We start from the raw sequence: 19979 nt of genomic DNA, 5'->3' as shown, positions 1-19979 counted from the left end.
AAAAAACGTATATAGATTTTGATTCATCGATGTAACTCCCTTGTATTTCAATTGATCGGTGCAAAATTTAGTCATTTTGGAATTTCGACAAATAATCGTCGTCTATTTGGTTCCTTTCGTTTTTTTAGGATATTCCAAATAAGAAAAGTGGACTTAGGATACTGCTTTCTGACCCACAACAATTTATTTGTTAAGTTAAGGTCGAGTGACATCATCTTTCAGTACATTTTTCCTTTCCAAATTTTTCAAAAACTCTTAGCACAACTTCAATGCTTGTTTGGAATCGTTGTCAAGCTGGAATATTATTTTTTTGTCGATCTGGTGCTGGCCAGAACGTAATACGTTTTCTTTTAATATTTTTATAGACTTTATTCTCCAATTTTCAGTAAGTTTCTAATCCATCTTTCTCCAAAACAACCCCAAACTATTACAGAACCTCCGCCTCTTCTCTTAGACTCAAAAACCTCAAATTTTAATTCACCACTCCATAAAACTCTCCCCTGCTCTTCAGACGTCCAATTTTTATGTCCACTGCAATCTCTTAATTTTATTTTGATGTTTAAAAGGCCAGCTTTTTTCAATCAATTGATGGTATATTCTACTTTTAAATCATACATATATTTCGAAAAAGAAATCCAGGTACTCATCGAATAGACCTGGTCACTTTTCAACTAGATTATTGATTGAAGAATCAAATACAGAGCAGTCCAAAAGCTCTAAATACGTTGGCACGAAACTAAGACAAGATTGAAGAATGGAACAAGAGATAAGCGAGATAACTGGAGCAACTTATAGCTAAAAAGAAAATCCCAAAACAAATAGAATCAGTTACACCCATGTTAACACTTGGATCTGACCAGGTACCCATCAATGGACCTGGACACTGTTCCAATGACGGATTAGTGATTTTATGCGTTATAGTGTTGCTTTAAGCTAATGCAAAAAAAGCTTTAAAGTACGATTAGCTTGAGTAGCTTTCCTACTGGAGATTGCTTCTTGAATCTTTTGCTCGGTCGTGATACTCAAAATTTCTACAACTAACTATGAATTTTGATTTCTACGTTATGGTAATGCTTTTTGAAAAACAATAGCAGAAAGCCATATCCAATTAAAATATTTGTTTTTATTTGTCTATCTGAAAACTTGAGTAGCAACCCTGGTATCAAACTACATGTTTCCCTAATCTACTCACCAACTCTTCCTGACTTAACGTTGGTATCAAATCTTTCCAAACGCATATATTTAATAACCACGCATTGCCTTGCAGATTCATTTCGATACTTTCAAGTTCGGACCACTAATATAGGAGAACGTAGAGTTTAAAACTCATATGTATATTCTTTTAACTTTGGTATTAATTACCTATTTAATTAAAAGCTAATGTTCCGGAAATTTAGACATAAACCTTGTCATAATTGATTGGGAATAATAATTTTACTGTCGATTTATTTTGTATTCACGTTGTGGATAAATAATTGTAAACAACGTGATTTTAAGTAGATTTTGAATAATTTATTATTGAAGTTTATACAATTATCAATACGTCAAAGGAGACATGTAGAAGGTAACTCATTAAAACTGTTTATGAACAATTAGTAGTGAATAAAAAAATATTATAGTCGAATAAACATACCGGCGTGAAAAGGTGTAAATGGAAATGGAAATCGGTGTGTTTATATAACATTACGAATGTATGAAAAGTGTTGGGAGGGTCAGCTCGGCAAATAACTGACATATATAACAAGTTCCTCTGTGTAAATAATAATTTCGGTTAACAAACACATTCATACAAACCGCATACGCGTGTTCTATATTTCGCTTTTGATTTGTAAAGTTTGAGTTTGTGGATTTTTCGTAAGAGAAGTTCAGTTTGGGATTTTTCATTTCTATTTCTCAGTTTGTTGTCATTCCATAAATGCATCCAGTTTCATTTCTATTTCATATAAAAATTCATCATTTACGTCATTCTGGAAATGGAAATTTGAGGTTGAGTTTTATCATTTTGAATCGTACTAATCGGGATAAATAATAAAGAATTCACAAACATTAAAAAAGAAATTCATAGATTCAAATATATAAATAACTCTCCCAATATCGATATCGAAATTAGATATAAATAGAAATAATGAGGATACAAAGTAGACTTGGAGATTTCGCAACGACGCTCTTAGTCCAATGAGTACAGTCCAATTAGAGCCAAAATCCACAAAAATTAGTTATGTCGCTAATTTTTTGGATTCAGATAGTTCTGAGGCTTCTCTATTTATAAAGTAAAAAGATTTTGGTCGCTAATCGATATATTTTTATATTTTTGTTTAAATTTTCAGAATTTCGAATTTTGTAAACTCTGAATATATACCGAATCTCGAAAAAAGTGAAAGGATAAAAAATGTAGTTCAAATATTTCCCACAAAAAAGGTCCCTTATGATTATCCAATAATCTCAAAATTAATCTTTCAAAAAGCGAATTTCGTCTTACTGAATTTTGTCGACAGTGCATTTTTTGCGGATAACTCAAAAAATACTTGAGATTTAGGGGTAAATTTCTGAAAAAAATACCTTCGAAGAAATTCAAATATTATTTTTCATAACCTACAAAAACTCTAAAATGCCAAGAATCCTCTTGTTGTAAGTACTCTAAACTTATGTGTGGAACAGGGATAATCCTTAAAAATTGTATTCTTGTGAGAACTTTATTTGAACATTTATCCATAATAGAGAAAATATTAAAAATCGAATATAAGAAATCAATTGTAATCTAGTCGATTTCATCATCACTGTCGAGCAATTCTTCCAAGAGGATTTCCCTGCTTCTTAGGGTGTCTTCACTGTCTTCTCCTGCGGGACTGATCTCTCCGTCAAAAAAGTCAGCAGGAATCGTGCATGAATTTTGTAAGCTCGACCCGCACAGGCTTCTACATTGCAGTCCAGCCTTCTTGCAAGTACACAACTTACTACAACCTTTTTGGCAGTTACAAAAAATCATTTTTAGGATCTCTGAGGGTGCTGGTGGTTGTTTCATCGCTGCTGGGTGTAGCAGAGTCATGTGTTTTTAGTTCACCCAGGTAACCAGCAAAAAACAATCCCGTTCGTGTTGTTTTCGAGAAAATTTTTGTGCAGACGTAGTTGAAAAGTAGAGATTCTAACGAGTAAAATACACTGTCTTTCGTCCCGAAATGTTGAGTTTTCGAGGAGATACAGCAGTTTCTTCTTCAGCCGGGGTTGTAATTTCCCTCAGACGTGGAGTGAAATCTTTAGTAAGATGCGACCCCGAAGTTTAAGCGTATTTTACAAAGAAATTACAGCTCTTAGGAAAAAATCAGAGGGGACCTTTTATCTGGAAAACTTTTTAAACTACATTTTTAATCCCCTCACTTTTTCCGAAATTTGGCATAGATTTCGAGTTGTTGCTACTCAAGTTTTAACAATTAACAACTAACTATAATTGTTTATGGCTTCATTGTTTTTCAAAATATTCTCCATTAGCATCAATACATTGCGTTTAATCCATTCATCGAAGTATTTTTCACATTCCGATTGAAGTACCTCCAAAACAGGTGATCCGATCTAAAAATCTCAAAACTTAAGTAGCAGCTCTCATCAAATACCCACAAAAAATTAATGTAATATTTTTTTAATCATATAGTACATAATTTTCTTTAATTTTCGAATAATAGATTTGGGATTTTCAAGATAAAAAAAGTAATTCACATAAGTGAGAATTGAGTTATCGAATTTCAGAGGTCTGTAGAGATGGCAAAAGGTGAAAGTTTACTAATTAGTAAATTCGCGACTGTGTAGATTAATTAACTAAGAAAGACAATGTAATTTGAGAAAGTGACATTAGTTGAAAGCAGACCTTCTTAACGACAACCGATATTTCTTGGAATTCATGAGTCAAGATTTCATGAATGTCTAAAAGGGACAAGTGCCCAAACGTCGTAGAAATGAATGTAAATCCCAGTCGGGATGAGAATTAGCTTAGAAATGGCGTTTAATTTAGGAACGTTGGCGATTCGTAGAAGATAATTGGATTAGAGAGTACATTAGAACGTTTTAACACGGTAATAAATAGATTCTTATCTGCTCCGTATACCATTTTACCCTTTGTACAGGTCACAACGTATGTTTTACTTTGATTATTTAGAATCATCTGGTAATTAAATAGTGTTATCTCCATAATCAAACATGTGAGGGTCTAAAATACGAGTTGGGGTCACATTCGAATCGTCTGTTATTCGCACTTTACGTTCAAAATGTTATGATACTCTTATTTTGATAGAACTGTTTCATTTACAATGAGGATGGATGTGGATTATTGTATATGAGAATTGGAATATATTCAATATAATAAAACAGTTGGACTGAATTAATCTTGAAGAAGAAATTGAAAAAAAAACAAACAGTGAAGACGAATAACATCAGCTTCGAAGTATTCCACATCAAGTAAGAACACGATAAGCAACGAAAATCACACAAAGAATAGGACAAGACAAAGGATTTATGTAGGATATGGGTTCTCTTGATAGTATAAAGCGATGTATTCATATAAATATTGAAATAACGATGTAATTATAAAAGCATAATAGAAAGCTCTTGATTTGACGAGAATTTCAAAAGCAAATCAAATGTGGAGTACCACTAGGATCTCTCTCGTGTCATGGAACCTCTGTTATGACAAAATACTCTATTATTCTTATTGGTGATGTTAGTGATGCAGTGGTTGGCACAGCAGAATCCGAAGAATTACTTTTAACCTTGATAGATAAAAATTCGCGGAAGAAAAGATTGAAGCTATAGGTATAGACGTAGACCAAGGTACTTCTATGAAAAGACATATTTTGAACTGAATGCAAAAAAGCTGAGTCATCTACAATGGCCTTGAGTCGTTTGATACCAAATCTTGATTACTTCAATGGTATTTCTATAAACTTAATCACCCAACCATATTTTATGCAGCTCTATTTTGGTCGTATCTTCTCAGATTCCAAAAATACACGAACATGCTTAAGAAAATTAAAAGAAAAACTTGACTTACGATGTCAACAATTTAACCAAAGCAAAGATACAGAATTATTCATGAATAGCTGCAAAAGACGATAGATAAGTTTGACAGACGAGGGTAGATAGACAAAAGATAATTCCTGTAATCAAAATTTGTCCCAATATAAAACACGGATGTATGAATTATCTCCTGACGCAACTACTCACACGACATGAATGTATCATGAATTATTTGCATCGTTTTAAAATTACGGACTCACCAAGTTCAATAATTAACTACTTGAGCTACAGCTTCAGAAAAGACAATTTATGACAAAAGTAACCTCGAGAAAAATATGGAAATTAATTAAATACCAAAAATTATAAAATGAATAATCTTTTTGAAGAGAGCTCCGTTCTACCAATGTAAGAGTTATAATTGTCTTTCCTTGTTCTATTAATAATAGGTCCAATTATTATGTCAATATTACTTATGCTGTCACCGGGAAACTGCGTTGTGGAAGTTAAAATGGAAATATAACTTGAGGTACCTCGCTAGTAACGACCTAAATGTTCAAATTGTCGCCCATCATTTTCGATACAAGCGTTTATTCTTTGAAAAGTATATTGAACAGCAGTCTCAATTTCTGCTCTCGAAATACTCTGGTGTTTCGTATTATCTCGATCATGTTATCTCTAGTAGTGGGTCTAATTGCACAAACAAGGGATAGAAATCTAAGACGGCTACGTCTGGTCACCTAGCTGGCCAAAAATCAGGGTAAGCATTATCTAACTTGTCTGGAGAAATGCGCCGGATACCCATCGTGCTGAAACAACATAGACCTACGTGTTGCTAGTGATATATCTTCTAGAAGAAGTGGTAAATCATCTCTTATAAAATTTAGGTAGCGTTCCCCGTTAATTGCGTTGTCAAAAATAAAAGGTCCAATTATCTGACCATTTACAATACCACACCATACATTTACCGACAATCGTCCCTGACACTGAACTTCTTCTATCCAGCGTGGATTATTCTGTGACCAATAGTGCATATTATGCCGGTTAACCGTACCATTACTACTAAATGTAGCTTCGTCTGACCACAAAATACGTGACAGTAATTGAAGGTCGTCATATACCATATGTAGTAACCAGTTGCAATAATCCAACCTTCTGTAGTAATCCCGATCAACCAATTGTTGATGCAGTACCATATGATATGGATGAAATATAATGTCCTATTAAATATCTTTCCGGAATGATAAATAAATTATTATGTTAACATATAACCATGCCCACAAATAATATTATGCGGGTATATTTTGTTTAAGAAACATTTATTGTGTTTTCCTCTGAACGACCTCTGCCGCGTCTTCTAAATACAGGAAGATTTACATTTCCAGTCGAGTATGAGTCGACGAAAAACTGCTACCGGGATGACGTCTTTGGGGATATTGTATAGCATATACCCTAGCCACAACAGTTGCATTTCTCATACATTCAAAGTAAATGCCTACCAATTTAAAGCTTATTGTTGCCAGAAAATTATCCTCATCAAATAATAACTGGAAAGAAATCGAATTTGGTAAGAAAGATAATAAATCAAACATAAAGATCTAGTAGATAGACGAAGAAACCAAGATACCGTTCTACGTGGTTAAAGATTCAAACAAAGATTTATTGTTCCAAGAATACAATTTATTTTGACAATACATTGATTGTGGTTGTAGTTTTTATGACTATTGCATTTACTTCACATTCAATTAGAAACGAATTGGACGCATTGCATTTCAAAATTATCGACCCCATTTGCTTCGAAACCGAATTCGTAATACGAGATCCAGAGATGCTGATTCGCTCTATAGGGAAACTAATTTGAAAAATTGGATAAGGAAATCAGATTTCCGATTGATTAGGTAGACATGTTATCAAATTTATGTTGAACTGATTCCTCGGCTATTTTACTTGTTTGGATCGCTAATTGCGTTTTTGAAAAACAAAAAATTGATGTTATAACAAGTATTACATGATTTGATTCAATACTAGGTGACGATGTGGGAAAAGATGATTGAGTGGAATTGGAATTGCTGGTATTTGACATGTTCATGATGTTATCTGTCAAAACTTTACATAAATCTCTCAGGTATATTAGTTTCCTCACTTAGAACAGAGTAATTCCAATTTTAATTGATGAGTATTCACAAGGAAAGGCATTAAAGAAAGCGAAATTCTCTCTTTTATATAATGGTTTATAAGTCGATTTCTGCTTTTAAAAGTGCCCACATAAACATGGATAGTGTACAATGTTAGAGACTACTATAAATACTATGACAATATTAGAAACTTCCAATAGATTCTTCATTGGGTATATTAAAAATTTTTAACACCCGATGGATTAATTGTATAGAGTTAGAAAGAGATTACAATAATTTCATTTCAGTCATGCTCACGTATGTGCTAAATCTCGTTTTTTGTTGTAATGACCGAAAGGAACAATTTCTAGAAAGCAACCAACATCCTCGAGTTTTAATGAATCACCTCAGAAAAAAGTAATATGGCAGAGACAATGATTTTCATTTTCAGATGTAGTGGTAAATCTTCGTCGGGAAGATAATTTTGTTCATTAGGTCCAAACTTTCTATTCTATATTCTATAGAAATATGATTAAGAGATGTTTTTTTCACATTCACCTATAACGGTTCATTTCACCATATAACAAGGCTTTTGTTTGGTCTTCAAATTAATCCAAGGAGATAAATTGAAGTCAGGAAATCAGGCAGAATTCTGGACTGGATGAAGCAGAAAAGCAGTGGCAAACCAAAGGAAACATACATCCAAGTCATAATCATGGGTTAATAAATATCTTCCGCAAGCTTCAAATAGCCCTTGCTAGTATTCAGGTGACTTGCTAGCAATAAACATGTCATCAGGAGGGTTTGACGCAAAACCTGGCACATTGACAGCTCCACTTGATGACGAAAGCTCTCAGATGTCATATATGTATGTCCTGTATGACATTTTTCAGCGTTCAGGTCATTTGAATTGACAACGTGGATAAGAAAACACATATTGTTTCTCTGGTCAAAACAATCCAAACTCTTACTGTATTAATGTCTCTTTGTTTTAAAGAAACTAAAACATAGAAACCATAGAAGACGTTTTCTTGATATCTTGTTGAACAAGAATTCTTGTTATGGTATTTTAGGTTTTTTACATGTTTTCAAAAGCATTGGAAGCACTTGCGATGTCTTTTTGATCTCTTTCAGTAATTTAAACTTAAACCAACAACTAGCTTGCTTAGTAGATTTTTACTAAGGGTAGAACTTTGTGGAAATTTGTTAGATATAGCAAAATATTCATATTTCTCTGTAATTTTGATAGTAGATTCCAGCAAATTAACAGTTCAAAATGGATAAGAAACACTTGATTAGGTTAATTATTATAATGAGAATACTCAAATAACTGGAAAGAACGAATAAATTTTCACTTTTCTTTACAAAAATCGATTTTATGCGAATAATTACCAGGTTATGAATACAAAATTAGTTAAATCGTATTAATATTGATAATCGATATCCGCGGAGTGCAAAGAAACTATATTTAATCTGAATATAAAATCACTAAACTCATTCGACCCTTCGACCGAAAGTTTTCTTAATGAAAATAACAATATACAGGGAAACAAATATCTCAGTCGTTAAATATGGCGAAAGTTTAAACGAGGAGGCAGAAGGATCTCCCGTAGCGTACACCAATAAGATTGTTAGGGATCATCAACGACGTTGCCATATATCTCATACTTTCTGAAGAATTGCCGTGAATAAGACCGTATAATGGCAGATCATATCAAATTTTATATTAAAATATGATATGATCAATAGAACAATTTTTAAAAAAGCGAGTATCTAGCTCAAAACTTTAAAATCACTAAAAAATCACTAGAACAAAGGTGATTGAAATTTTTGATATTTTTACATGAGAATTTTCAAAATATATTGGGCACGAATACGTACACGATTTGAGAAAGGCATAGGGCAATACCTAAACATGAAAATCTCAGAAAGGTGAAAAATTGGAAATTGAATAAAAAAAATTGGTAGTGAGAATCATGAATCATATTATGCCGGCTTTTAATAACGTTTCTATACGTTTCTAAGTGTCGTTGAAAGTGACATTTTTTTTTCAAGTTTTTCAGGAAAAAAAAACGACGATATTTTGTATTAGAAAGATGCAGTGAAATGTACCTATGAAAATATGAAAAAATACTTTCCAATAGTATTAGAAAAAACAACTAACTTTCGTTTTTAGTTGTATAACCAATTATTTGTTATTTCGATATATTATACTAATAAATTACAGAATTATTCACACCGAGAGTCGTGTGCTATTAATTCGAAATTAGCAATTTTAACTATCAATTATTTAAAATCTTGAACTTTTCTAATTGTTCATCTTTCAGAATTTTTGATATTTTGGAACGAGATCCTCCACTTTTTTTATTCGAATATACCAGTACCATTTATAACATCGATTATTGAAAATTTCTTAGGCATTTCTAACAACAGAAGGAGTAAAAAATTGAGTCAATTACTTTGAGTTCATATTTCTAGATAAAATAACAAATATCTACACAGCCGATTAAAAAAAATGTGCGTTGGATGCAAAAACCTGCAAATAGTGAAAATATCTGAAAGAGCATATGCTGATGACATAGTCCTTATTGCAGAAAACAACCAATATACAGCCCTAACCTAAACAAGACAAAATTTTACATGATAAACCTTAAAACAGTGAGAACATTTAAATTCATGAAAATAGGAATAGAAAATACAGTCAATGAAGACGCAGAAATTTCCAAAGTGACAACTGTCTAATAAATAAAATAGAAGGCCCAAGAAGTATAAAACTAAAAGACTAACATTAACCTATGGTTACGAAACATGTACTCTCACTAGTAGACAAAAACGTGGATTGCAAGCAGAATAAAAGAAATACGAGAAGATCTGGAATTATAACATTCTTTGAAGAAAGATGGTTTAGTTGGTAGGGTCATTTACATGGGACAAAGCAATAATATACTTAAGAAAAAAAGCAAAAATAATTGCTCTTAGGGATTTTTAGGATTTTTTTACGATCAGTGAATAGATAGAGCTCTAAGTTTATTATCATTTATAAACAAAAATAAAAATTTTAAGCTAAAAATAATGTGTAGAACAGCGTTCTGAACACCTCCGTCTCGAAAAAATGAGCTCGCACTTCGTCCACGATTCCGGCTGATTGGCTTATCTGAACCAAAAATAAAAATGGCGTTCTACTCTGTAAGCCTAAATGCACGATATGGACTATTAACAAATGAATATACAAAAAATTGGACATTTGGTAGACATTTGAAATAAAAGTTGCGAATTTTGCGTTTTTTTTTTGCTATAAAAAAATCGAAATTTCTGAAATTTTCGATTAATAATAGTTCATTAAATTCGTTTGCATGTGTTGAATGTGCTCTATAAATTTCAAGTCATTCGGTCAAGCCGTTTTAGAGATACGATGGAGGAAAGTTTAAAAACCACAGTTTTGAGAAAAACGCGTTTAAAGTTTCAAGTCCATTTAAAACAATGAAAATCTCAACTTACTCTCTATCGGCGATGCCTGGTCTATAGAGTATTCATTCCTCTTCCTCTTGAAACTCTTTTAAAGCAGTTTGTTCAGCTCTTGGGTCAATCCTGGCCTTAGCATCTAGGATCCCCCTTGTAAGATACTTTACGCCATATTTTTCCATAGAACATAGCAACCTCCGAAGAATGTGTCATCGACAATCCGCCGAAATTGGCACCACTACTGGCTTGCGATTTCAAAGAGAGCCATTAGTGATGCCAATTTCGGCGCATTTTCCGCCTCGAAGGGAATGTAATTCAATATTCTTCGTGGTATTAGCCAGGAAAGTAGTTGTTTGCTCCTTTATGTAAATGAACTCCATATTTAGTATTTTTCTTTTGAGTATGGTAAAAAACAGATTCACTGAAGTTTCACTTCTGCATTTTCCAATTTACACCAGACAAGGAAATTGGTATAAAGAATATAGAACTGCCGAACTAATTTTTTAGTTTAAAAGTTTTTCTTCTTGTAGACCCTTCAATACAGGGACAACCCAATAATTCCTCTATCGACAAATATATTAGTCGTAAACCAAAGAACAAAATTAGGACAAGAACGCAATTTAAATGACAGTTTTTTCACTTGTGAACAAGCATTTTTTAGTGATAATATCAAAATATAGTATGTTGTAGAGGTGATCTTGCTGATTAATTTCTTTCTATTCTTTCTATGCAATATGTCTCAGAAACGGTTTATCCAATCAAGATCACATCATTATATGAGGAATTTGTGTAAAACTTAGTAGTCTTCGTTCAACATCGTCGAATATATGCTATTTGTATGATATATTTTCATATAGATTTGGACCAATTCATTAGTCACAAAAGTTAAGTCAGAATGATTCCACACTAGAAAATTTTCGAGCTTATTAGCAATCGCGATGCAATTATCGACCTTACCTAACTTAACCTAATCTAACCTAATTCAAGGTCATCGAAGCTGTGAAGGTTGAACGATAAAATTATTAAAATGAATATTACTTTTAATACGTACATCATAAATAACTATTTTTTATATGTAAAATGCATAGAAAGTTAAATTATTCGATATTGAAACTGATTCTTAAAACAATATGGCATCATTGCATCTTACCCTAGCTCTAAATTCGACTTATATTCTGTGCTCTAATTAAAACAGATGTATTTTTTTGATTGGGGGTTTAATACGAGGGCAGCTGCTAATAAAACACTGCTAGAATTTACATTTTTGGTAAATACCGAATCGACAGATTGCATGTTTCATGTTTTAGTTTCCAATGTAATGCATTTATAATGAAATTATAATGAAAATGGATGTGTGTATATATCGGTTCTGTTTAAAAGCTTTATTATATATATAGATACGTAATTAGGGGTGTTGTTGATCTCGTTATATTTGCAAAGTTTATCGTTTTAACATATAAATCGACCCGATACGTTAAAATATAAAAGAATTTGGAATAAACTACTAAATATCCAAATCAAATGTGACGTAAAGACCAATTTTGAACTATGATAACGTTTGAATTAAGTAATGAACATTGATTTATATCCAGAAATTGATATATAATTATATATATTATTTGTTGACTTCATATATCATTTTTATGTTATTCAAAAATAGTATTACTTAAGTAACATGTTATTTTGGTTCTAGGTTACGAGAAGAACGCATAGATCCTGATAAATCTCATCTATTGGACCACAAACCTAGAGATCTGAGTCCTAGAAATTGTAAGTATGATATTAAATGAATCAAAATACGATAATGTATATGAAACGTGTTATCAGAGATTTTGATAAAGTATAACTATAAATTGAGATATACCATTGGAGCTTAATTTACTAAAACAACAACATATCCCCTACATTTATCTAAAATCATGAAGAAATTGAGTGAGTTGTTGGTAGTGAACATTTGAAAGAATAAAAATTCACCGTGAAGGCTCACATTGAATAATTTTAAAAAATATCTTATACAATAAAAATGCATAGAATTGTTTAGTGCGACTTATGGTAACAAAGCACCATCAGGGAAGACTGTACACAATTGGTTTGCATAAGGTCATCCAAAATCCAAGAAACATCGATTTTGACCGGAACATGATCAAAAAAATCGACATGTGACTCACAGACACATAGAAGCATCTCTTATGATGTCGCAGACTGCAATTACAATCGATTTTATATGAACATGAGCATCATTCTTTATAAAGACAATGCCAGTTCCCATAAAGCATGATAAACAACTGCGTCTCTCAGATATACAGATAGTTAGAAGCTGGCCCATGGAGCTGGATTGGGCATTTTTCAACCAAAATGCAAGCTGTACAAGCCTCTACGAGAAGCACTCACTATTTTTCAGACGACCTGCTAGCAATAAACATATATCATGAGGAGTGTTTGAAGTGAATCCTGGCAGGTTCGCCCTTTCTCGGAAAGATCGGATGACGTCTTACTGAAGGTTTAAATCAATGTAAAACATACATATTCATATCAGGGGACAGCTTAGGGGAGCCCCTGAGATGTCCACAAAAGCCATTGAACTGTTGTTAGTCGTTTGGAAAATCACCGCTCTGTCAAATATCATCTTAAGACGTTAAGCATGGTAGAGTACAATAAATGCAGATTTTGCGAACGAAGCATATAGTATAGATAGTAGAGCGAATGTTCTGTCCAGTTCAGTAGAAGACTTGGATATCTCGGAGTAGTGCTATTACTTTTGCTAGAAGGATAAAAATCTCCCGAAAAATAATTTCTACGTATTTGATATGAAGAGTCTCGCAATATGATATTTACTTTAAAAATGAGATTATATTCTCTCTGTACAATTTATCACGGATAAATTCTATCAACCACAAAGATAATAACAAATAAAATAAATGAATGTATCTCACTAGCAGATGAACAACAGGGTTTCAGATCGGGAAGATCCTGCACGGACGCAATATTTGTCATAAGACAAATAACGGAAAAATCGATCGAATATAATCGACCAGCTTTCATGTGTTTCATTGACTTGCAGAAGGCCTTCGATCGAATACAATTAAAAGACATAATACACCTTCTTTATGATAGACAGATACCATATAATGTCATTAAAATAATCGAAAATATATACTCAAAAAATACAATCCAAGCAAAAATAAATGATGACCTAACTGAACAGATACCTGCAAATAGGGGCATTAGGCAAGGGGACTCTCTCAGTCCGCTCCTATTTAACATAGTGATGGATGAAATCATAAAACAAGTACGCAAACTAAGAGGATACAAAATGGGAAATAAAGAAGTCAAAATCCTGTGCTATGCAGACGATGCGGTACTGTTGGCGGAGAACGAGGACGATCTGCAAAGGCTACTGTACCAATTTAACAAAACAGCAAAAAAATTCAATATGATAATATCAGCGGCAAAGACAAAATCAATGGTTACTTCCAAGACACCGATCAGATGTAAGCTTGTGGTGGATAACAAAATAATACACCAGGAAATGAAATTTAAATATCTGGGAATCGAAATATCTGGACACGGAGACGTGGAGACGGAAGTAAGAAACCAAGCTACAAGAGCCTCAAGAGCAGCAGCATACCTAAATGACACGGCGAAATAAATACATTCGAACTGAAGCAAAAGCCCGCATTTACAAGACCGCAATCAGACCTATATTATCCTATGCAGCAGAGACCCGACCTGAGACCTCTAAAACGAAACGGATATTGGAGACTACAGAAATGAAAATAGTTCGAAGAATAGAGGGAAGAACACTACTGGATAGAGAAAGGAGTGAAAACATAAGACGAACATGCGGGATAGATAATATCAATGACTGGGTACTGGATAGAAAGATAAAATGGAATGAGCACATTGACCGCATGACGGAAGAACGAATTGTGAAAATATCAAGGGACAAATCACCAGCAGGACAAAGAAGCATTGGAAGACCTAGGAAAAGATGGAGTGACAACCTCCCAGGTGACTGAGCAGAGGCAATGACGTGAAGAAAAACAGGCAATGATGCCTATACACAGCAGGAAGAAGAAGAAGAAGAAATTCTATCAATGTGTTGCTTCAATTTCATATGATTTCCAAGTATAATCCAAATTCTTTGTATCGACTACACCTTCGTTATTTGTACCATCTTCAAATTGGATTGCAGAAGAAACATCGATTTCGAGCGAAACATATTGAAGAAAATCGGCATGTGACTTACAGACACATAGAAGCATATTTTAAGATGTCGCAGACTGCAATTACAATCAATTTGCATGAAGCAAGTTAAACAACTGAATTTTTTACGACTAACATGCCCGATTTATCGCCTAATGACTTGGCATGTAGCCGCTTTCGTTATCTTAAGAGGCTGTTTTAAAACCATGTTTCAACAATATCATCTTCAGAGTAAAAAAGATATTTCCAGAAATGATTTGAGCATATGCGTATAGGTCATGTAGGCGAATGTTGCGCAAAGTTATAGTTGTTGTTATAGTAGTTGTTTCGAATTGTTTTCTTTTTTGCTTCCCTATTTGTAAAAACTCAAAACTCAACTATTCGTATAAAATGTGAAAAATCGGAGAGAAAATATGTAAATATGTGAAAATAGTATCAATCAATGAATCAAAATTTCCAGTATATATTTCCGGTTCTCCCTTTTTAATTGAACGAATATAAAAACAAACAATGCCCTCCTCTTCTTTATTACCTTTTTATTGAGCCTCTAAAAATGAGTTTATACAACTTTAACCGTGCGCAATTTGCAAGACTGGTGTTATTTTTTGGACCGGATAACAGGCAATAAATCCAAAAGGGTTCATCCGCACCATATCCAGATTGATGTTTTCAAGCGTTGAACTGAAAGTCCGTACATACCGATTCATTTAGAAACTAAGTCTGGGTTATTCGTTTCAATTTCTGCATATGCGTATTTAATTGTGACCCTCTCCGTAATTTATTACCGACTAGATTGGTTCGTGTAGCCGGGTCCGTCGAGTCGAATTCTACTTTTATAACCATTAATTAAATTCACGAATGTGATACTTAACTTTTTATGTCGTTGGCACATGTTACTCGCCACATCTTATGGACTTCGACTGAACTAAACTGTTAATTTTAGCTTCGTAATATCGTTTCTAACAAATTAAATTACTCACTATTAACTAGTCATTTTTATGTACTTATGCACTTATATTTTCATTTCCGGAAATATATTAATATTATTTTCGTTACAAGTTTAAATAGTGACAGTGAAACAGAAATAAAACGTTTTAATGCTAACCGGAATATTCGTCTTAATGTCTATAAGTTTTTGCATTCGCTTTAACCAATTGTGGAAACATTTTTTCCATTGTGATAGCTGATGGATACATGATTTTGAATGTCTTCAACAGCTTCTTTAAGTCAAAAAATCGCTAAAAGTTTTTTCCCCTTCAAATATTCATGAATGGGTTCAGAATTATGATACACTACATCATAGACCTGACTTATACATGTTTTATTTCTGAGCTATAGGCATTTAAAGTTGCGATATCTGATCTTATCTTATCATAATTTTCGATAACTCAAAAACGAGAGGTCATATCAGAAATTTTTTTTTTCGTGTCACATAATTATTATTATTAATTCGTTGTTACAACATCATAAGATTTAGATTTTTTATACGGCAATACGAGAGACGATCAAAAATAAGTCGAATATGTAGGCTCCTGACAATAATGAGGTATTGACTATAAATAAAGGCAATTCATGAGGTATTGAAAATAAAATGAGGTAATTTATAGAGAAGAATATTGATTATAAAATGAGGTAGTTTGTTGGGTATTCGCTGTCAAATGGGGTACTTCAAGAAGTATTGACTATAGAATGAAGTAGCTCATGGGGTTTTGAATATAAAACGAAGTATTTTATGGGGTATTGACTATAAATTAAGACAGTTCATGAGGTTTTGACTCTAAAATGAGGTAATTTATAGAGTATTGATTATGAAGCGAGGTATTTTTGCAGTATTGACTATAAAATGAGGCAATTTATAGAGTATTTATTATAAAGTGAAGTATTATACAGTATTGACTATAGAATGAATTAATTCATGGGGTTTTGAATATAAAATGAAGTATTTTATGGGGTATCGACTATAAGTTGACACAGTTCATGAGGTTTTGACTATAAATGATATTTAAGGATGATGTTTCGTCTAGATCATATATCACTACCATCTTCTCAAGGTTTTTCCAAAGATTAAATATGAAAAAAAATATATTGCCCAAACTTCATTCTTCTGATGACACAAGTCAAATTTCAAATCCATTGAAGCTCTATTCAATAATATTAGCTGATTCATAAAAAAGGGCCACGTATTATATTGAAGACGCCACGAAAAGAGAACTCTTGATAATGAATCTGCAATTTATATGATCATCTTCAGGTAAAAAGCAATTGAGATTGGAGGTCAACTTGAAGTTACGCAAAATAATTGTAGGAAACTATGAATTGTCGTCAAAAAAATCTTTAAGTATCTGTCCTATTCATCCGGTTTGGTAATATGTGATTTAAAGCTATTCTTCAACGTCAAAAAACATTTACATTGTCGTCTTTTGAAGAAGAATTAGGTAAATACTAATTTTTTGAGCATGTCTTTCCATTCCAACTTTAAGCTTCTAGATTATGGAAGCTTCGTTTACAAAAGTACATTGATGTAGTTGGTGTTGATGTATATAAAAGTATATAATGTCGCCCTAATATATAAAGTAGAGAAACATAATACAGTTCAATATTTGTTTCAGTATCACCAACGGAGCACAGTCCAGTTCTGAACTTATCGAAAAGCGGTGGTGGCAGTGCTGGTTCGTTAGGTGACGCTGATCATTCGGGAAGCGAGGCAGATGGACCAGATGTACCACCTTCACCGAGATCACCCAGATCTGCCATCGAAGACGAGGAAGAAGATAACATTTCCGATCCTGATGATGATGATGAGAAAGATCAAGGTATGATAATATATATTTTATTGTTACAATTCTAAATTTGTGGTACAAAATGTTGATGGCATTAATTATTTTAAATTCGCATTTCAAATCACTTATATTAGGTTTTTTGTACAGGTAGCGAATAATTAGTCCCATTTTCGTTAATATTCAGCACCATTTCTATAATTTCTGTTTTTGAAAACCTACAAGTTTAACGTGTGAATAGAGAATGCGATTTTTATACTTCAATTTCAACTGAAAATGTCATATCGTCTTGTGTGGCGTCCATATAAATGGACAAACCTATCTATCAAAGTCGAATGTGAAAGTCATGAATTTTTGAATTTTGAAGACCTAATACGAGTTCGACTTATAATAAACTCCTCAAGTTATTTACTAGGAGTTAGCGAAATAAAACATCTCCAAATTATGAAGCAATGTTTGGAAATATTCAAGACCCGTCATATGTGAATGATTGAGTTTAGCTGCACCTAAATTTAATTCAGTGACTATTGGAAAGAAATATTTTAGTTCTATTCAAGTGAAATCAACGTTTTTGAATTCAATTTCACAGTACCAAATTCATTTTTCATATAATATGCAAAATTAACGTGTCTGTAAATAAAATCATCGAATAAATTAACTTGAAAGAATGCGGGCGATAATAAAACAAGATTTATGCTATGTTAATATGTTTTTATACTAGTAAGTTATGGGAAAAACGAGAAAACGTTGAACTAATGTTAAACAAAGGCCACACAAAAGAGATAGATGGCTAACTGGCATGCTTCAATGATGACTTACTTTGATTTCAAGACTGTTAAGCACAGCTATACATTTATGGATATTAGCACCCCTGGGTAGTACTAATGGTCTTTGCGTTTGGTGAAGATCTTGATTAATTACATATGTTTTTTTTTTAAATGGACAAATACACGTTCTGGTTTGGTTAGTTTATTTAAAACATGTTTTGAAGTCGATGAAATTACCATTGAAATTCTATCACAAGTTTTTGTTCTATTGACTGTATATAGTAATTCCCAAGGAGAACATGATGAGATTACATTTGATTTAATTTTTTTTGGTAAGTATGTTCAAGGATTGTTCTCTTTGGAGTCACTATTTTTAAAAATATTTAAACTTTCTGAATTTCAAATTAAGAACCCCCGTCATAATAAATTCGCGTGAAATATTTCCGATCAAATTTTTGAAAATGAAAATAATTTTTTGTCCAAATCAGAATTGAAAATATCATTTTTTTCGAAAATCGATCAGAAACAACTTTTGTTTTTTGAAATATTTGGAAAAGCGTTTTTATCTTATCTATTCATTTTGAAAAGTGAGTCCATTATCAAATAAAATTGCATGAAACATTTTTTCATAAAATTTGCATATTTAAGAACTCAAAAAATCCCATTTTTTAATTTAAAAAATACAAATTAATTTACATTGAGAACTTATTGTCAAATTTAAATTTAGAAATATATTTAAGTCAGACTGAAAAACAAAAACTTTTTTGTTCAGATTTGAATAGAAAAGATGCAATTTAAAACTGAAAAAGATATTTTTAACAAAATATAAATTTGAAAATCTTTATTTTTCTTGAAATAGAATCTCAAAAAACCATTTGATCTCCTGATTTGCTTTAGAAAAGTAATTTTTTGTCCAAATCAATTGGCATAAAACACTTTTTGATGTAATTAGAATAGAAAATAATATTTTTAACTAAAAAATTGTCAAATTTTGGTGCAAATTTGAAAGAAAAAAACAATTTTTGTCCAAAATATTTGGGAAAGTCGTTTTTGATAAAATTTTTAATTTCCGAACCAATTTTTTTTAAACCGAACTAAAAAAACCTATTTTTGTGTCGAAATTAATTTATATAGAACACTTTTTGGCAAAATTTGAATTGAAGGCAATATATGCTTGTAAAAATTATCACAATTTTGTGGTAATTTCAAATAAAAGAATTTGCATGAAAGATTTTTGGACAAACTTTGGATTTCAACATCCAAATTACAGAATTTTAGTCCAAACTTCTGCCAGAAAACCAATTATTGTCCATATCAGAATTTGAAAACCCATTTTCATTTTTCCTCAAAACTAAACTAGTAAAATCTATTTTTCTTTTTCTTTATAATGGAAATTACTTAGATTCGAAATTAAATTGCATGAGATACATTTTGTCACAATTTGAATTAAAAAAATTCAGTTAATTTTATTGAAAAAGTCAAAATTTCAATTTTCCGTACAATTTTTGTCTAAATTAGAATTTTAAAAAGTCATTTCTTGTGCAAAATTCCTATTTTAAAAACTAACTATTCCTCAAATTGAATTTGAAAAATTTATTTGTTCTCCTATTTTAATTTGGATGAGAGGGGGATCATTTTCATTGAAAAAGGAA

General features: G+C 32.1%; 1 protein-coding gene across 2 annotated transcripts in view; it reads left to right on the top strand.

Annotated features, from left to right (window-relative positions):
* The window catches only part of LOC130893753 (dachshund homolog 2), a 373096-nt gene that overhangs the window by 192580 nt on the left and 160537 nt on the right, over positions 1–19979 (top strand). For both annotated transcript variants that reach the window (XM_057800090.1, XM_057800091.1), the window contains exons 5-6: positions 12271–12347; positions 17393–17596. In XM_057800090.1, coding sequence (XP_057656073.1) covers positions 12271–12347; positions 17393–17596 — 281 coding nt within the window. The remainder of the gene's footprint in view (positions 1–12270; positions 12348–17392; positions 17597–19979) is intronic.

The sequence above is a fragment of the Diorhabda carinulata genome, chromosome 5 (genome assembly GCF_026250575.1).
Source record: "Diorhabda carinulata isolate Delta chromosome 5, icDioCari1.1, whole genome shotgun sequence".
Classification (NCBI taxonomy): domain Eukaryota; kingdom Metazoa; phylum Arthropoda; class Insecta; order Coleoptera; family Chrysomelidae; genus Diorhabda; species Diorhabda carinulata.
Note: the sequence above shows the minus strand (reverse complement) of the source record. Positions and strands in the feature narration are given on the sequence as shown.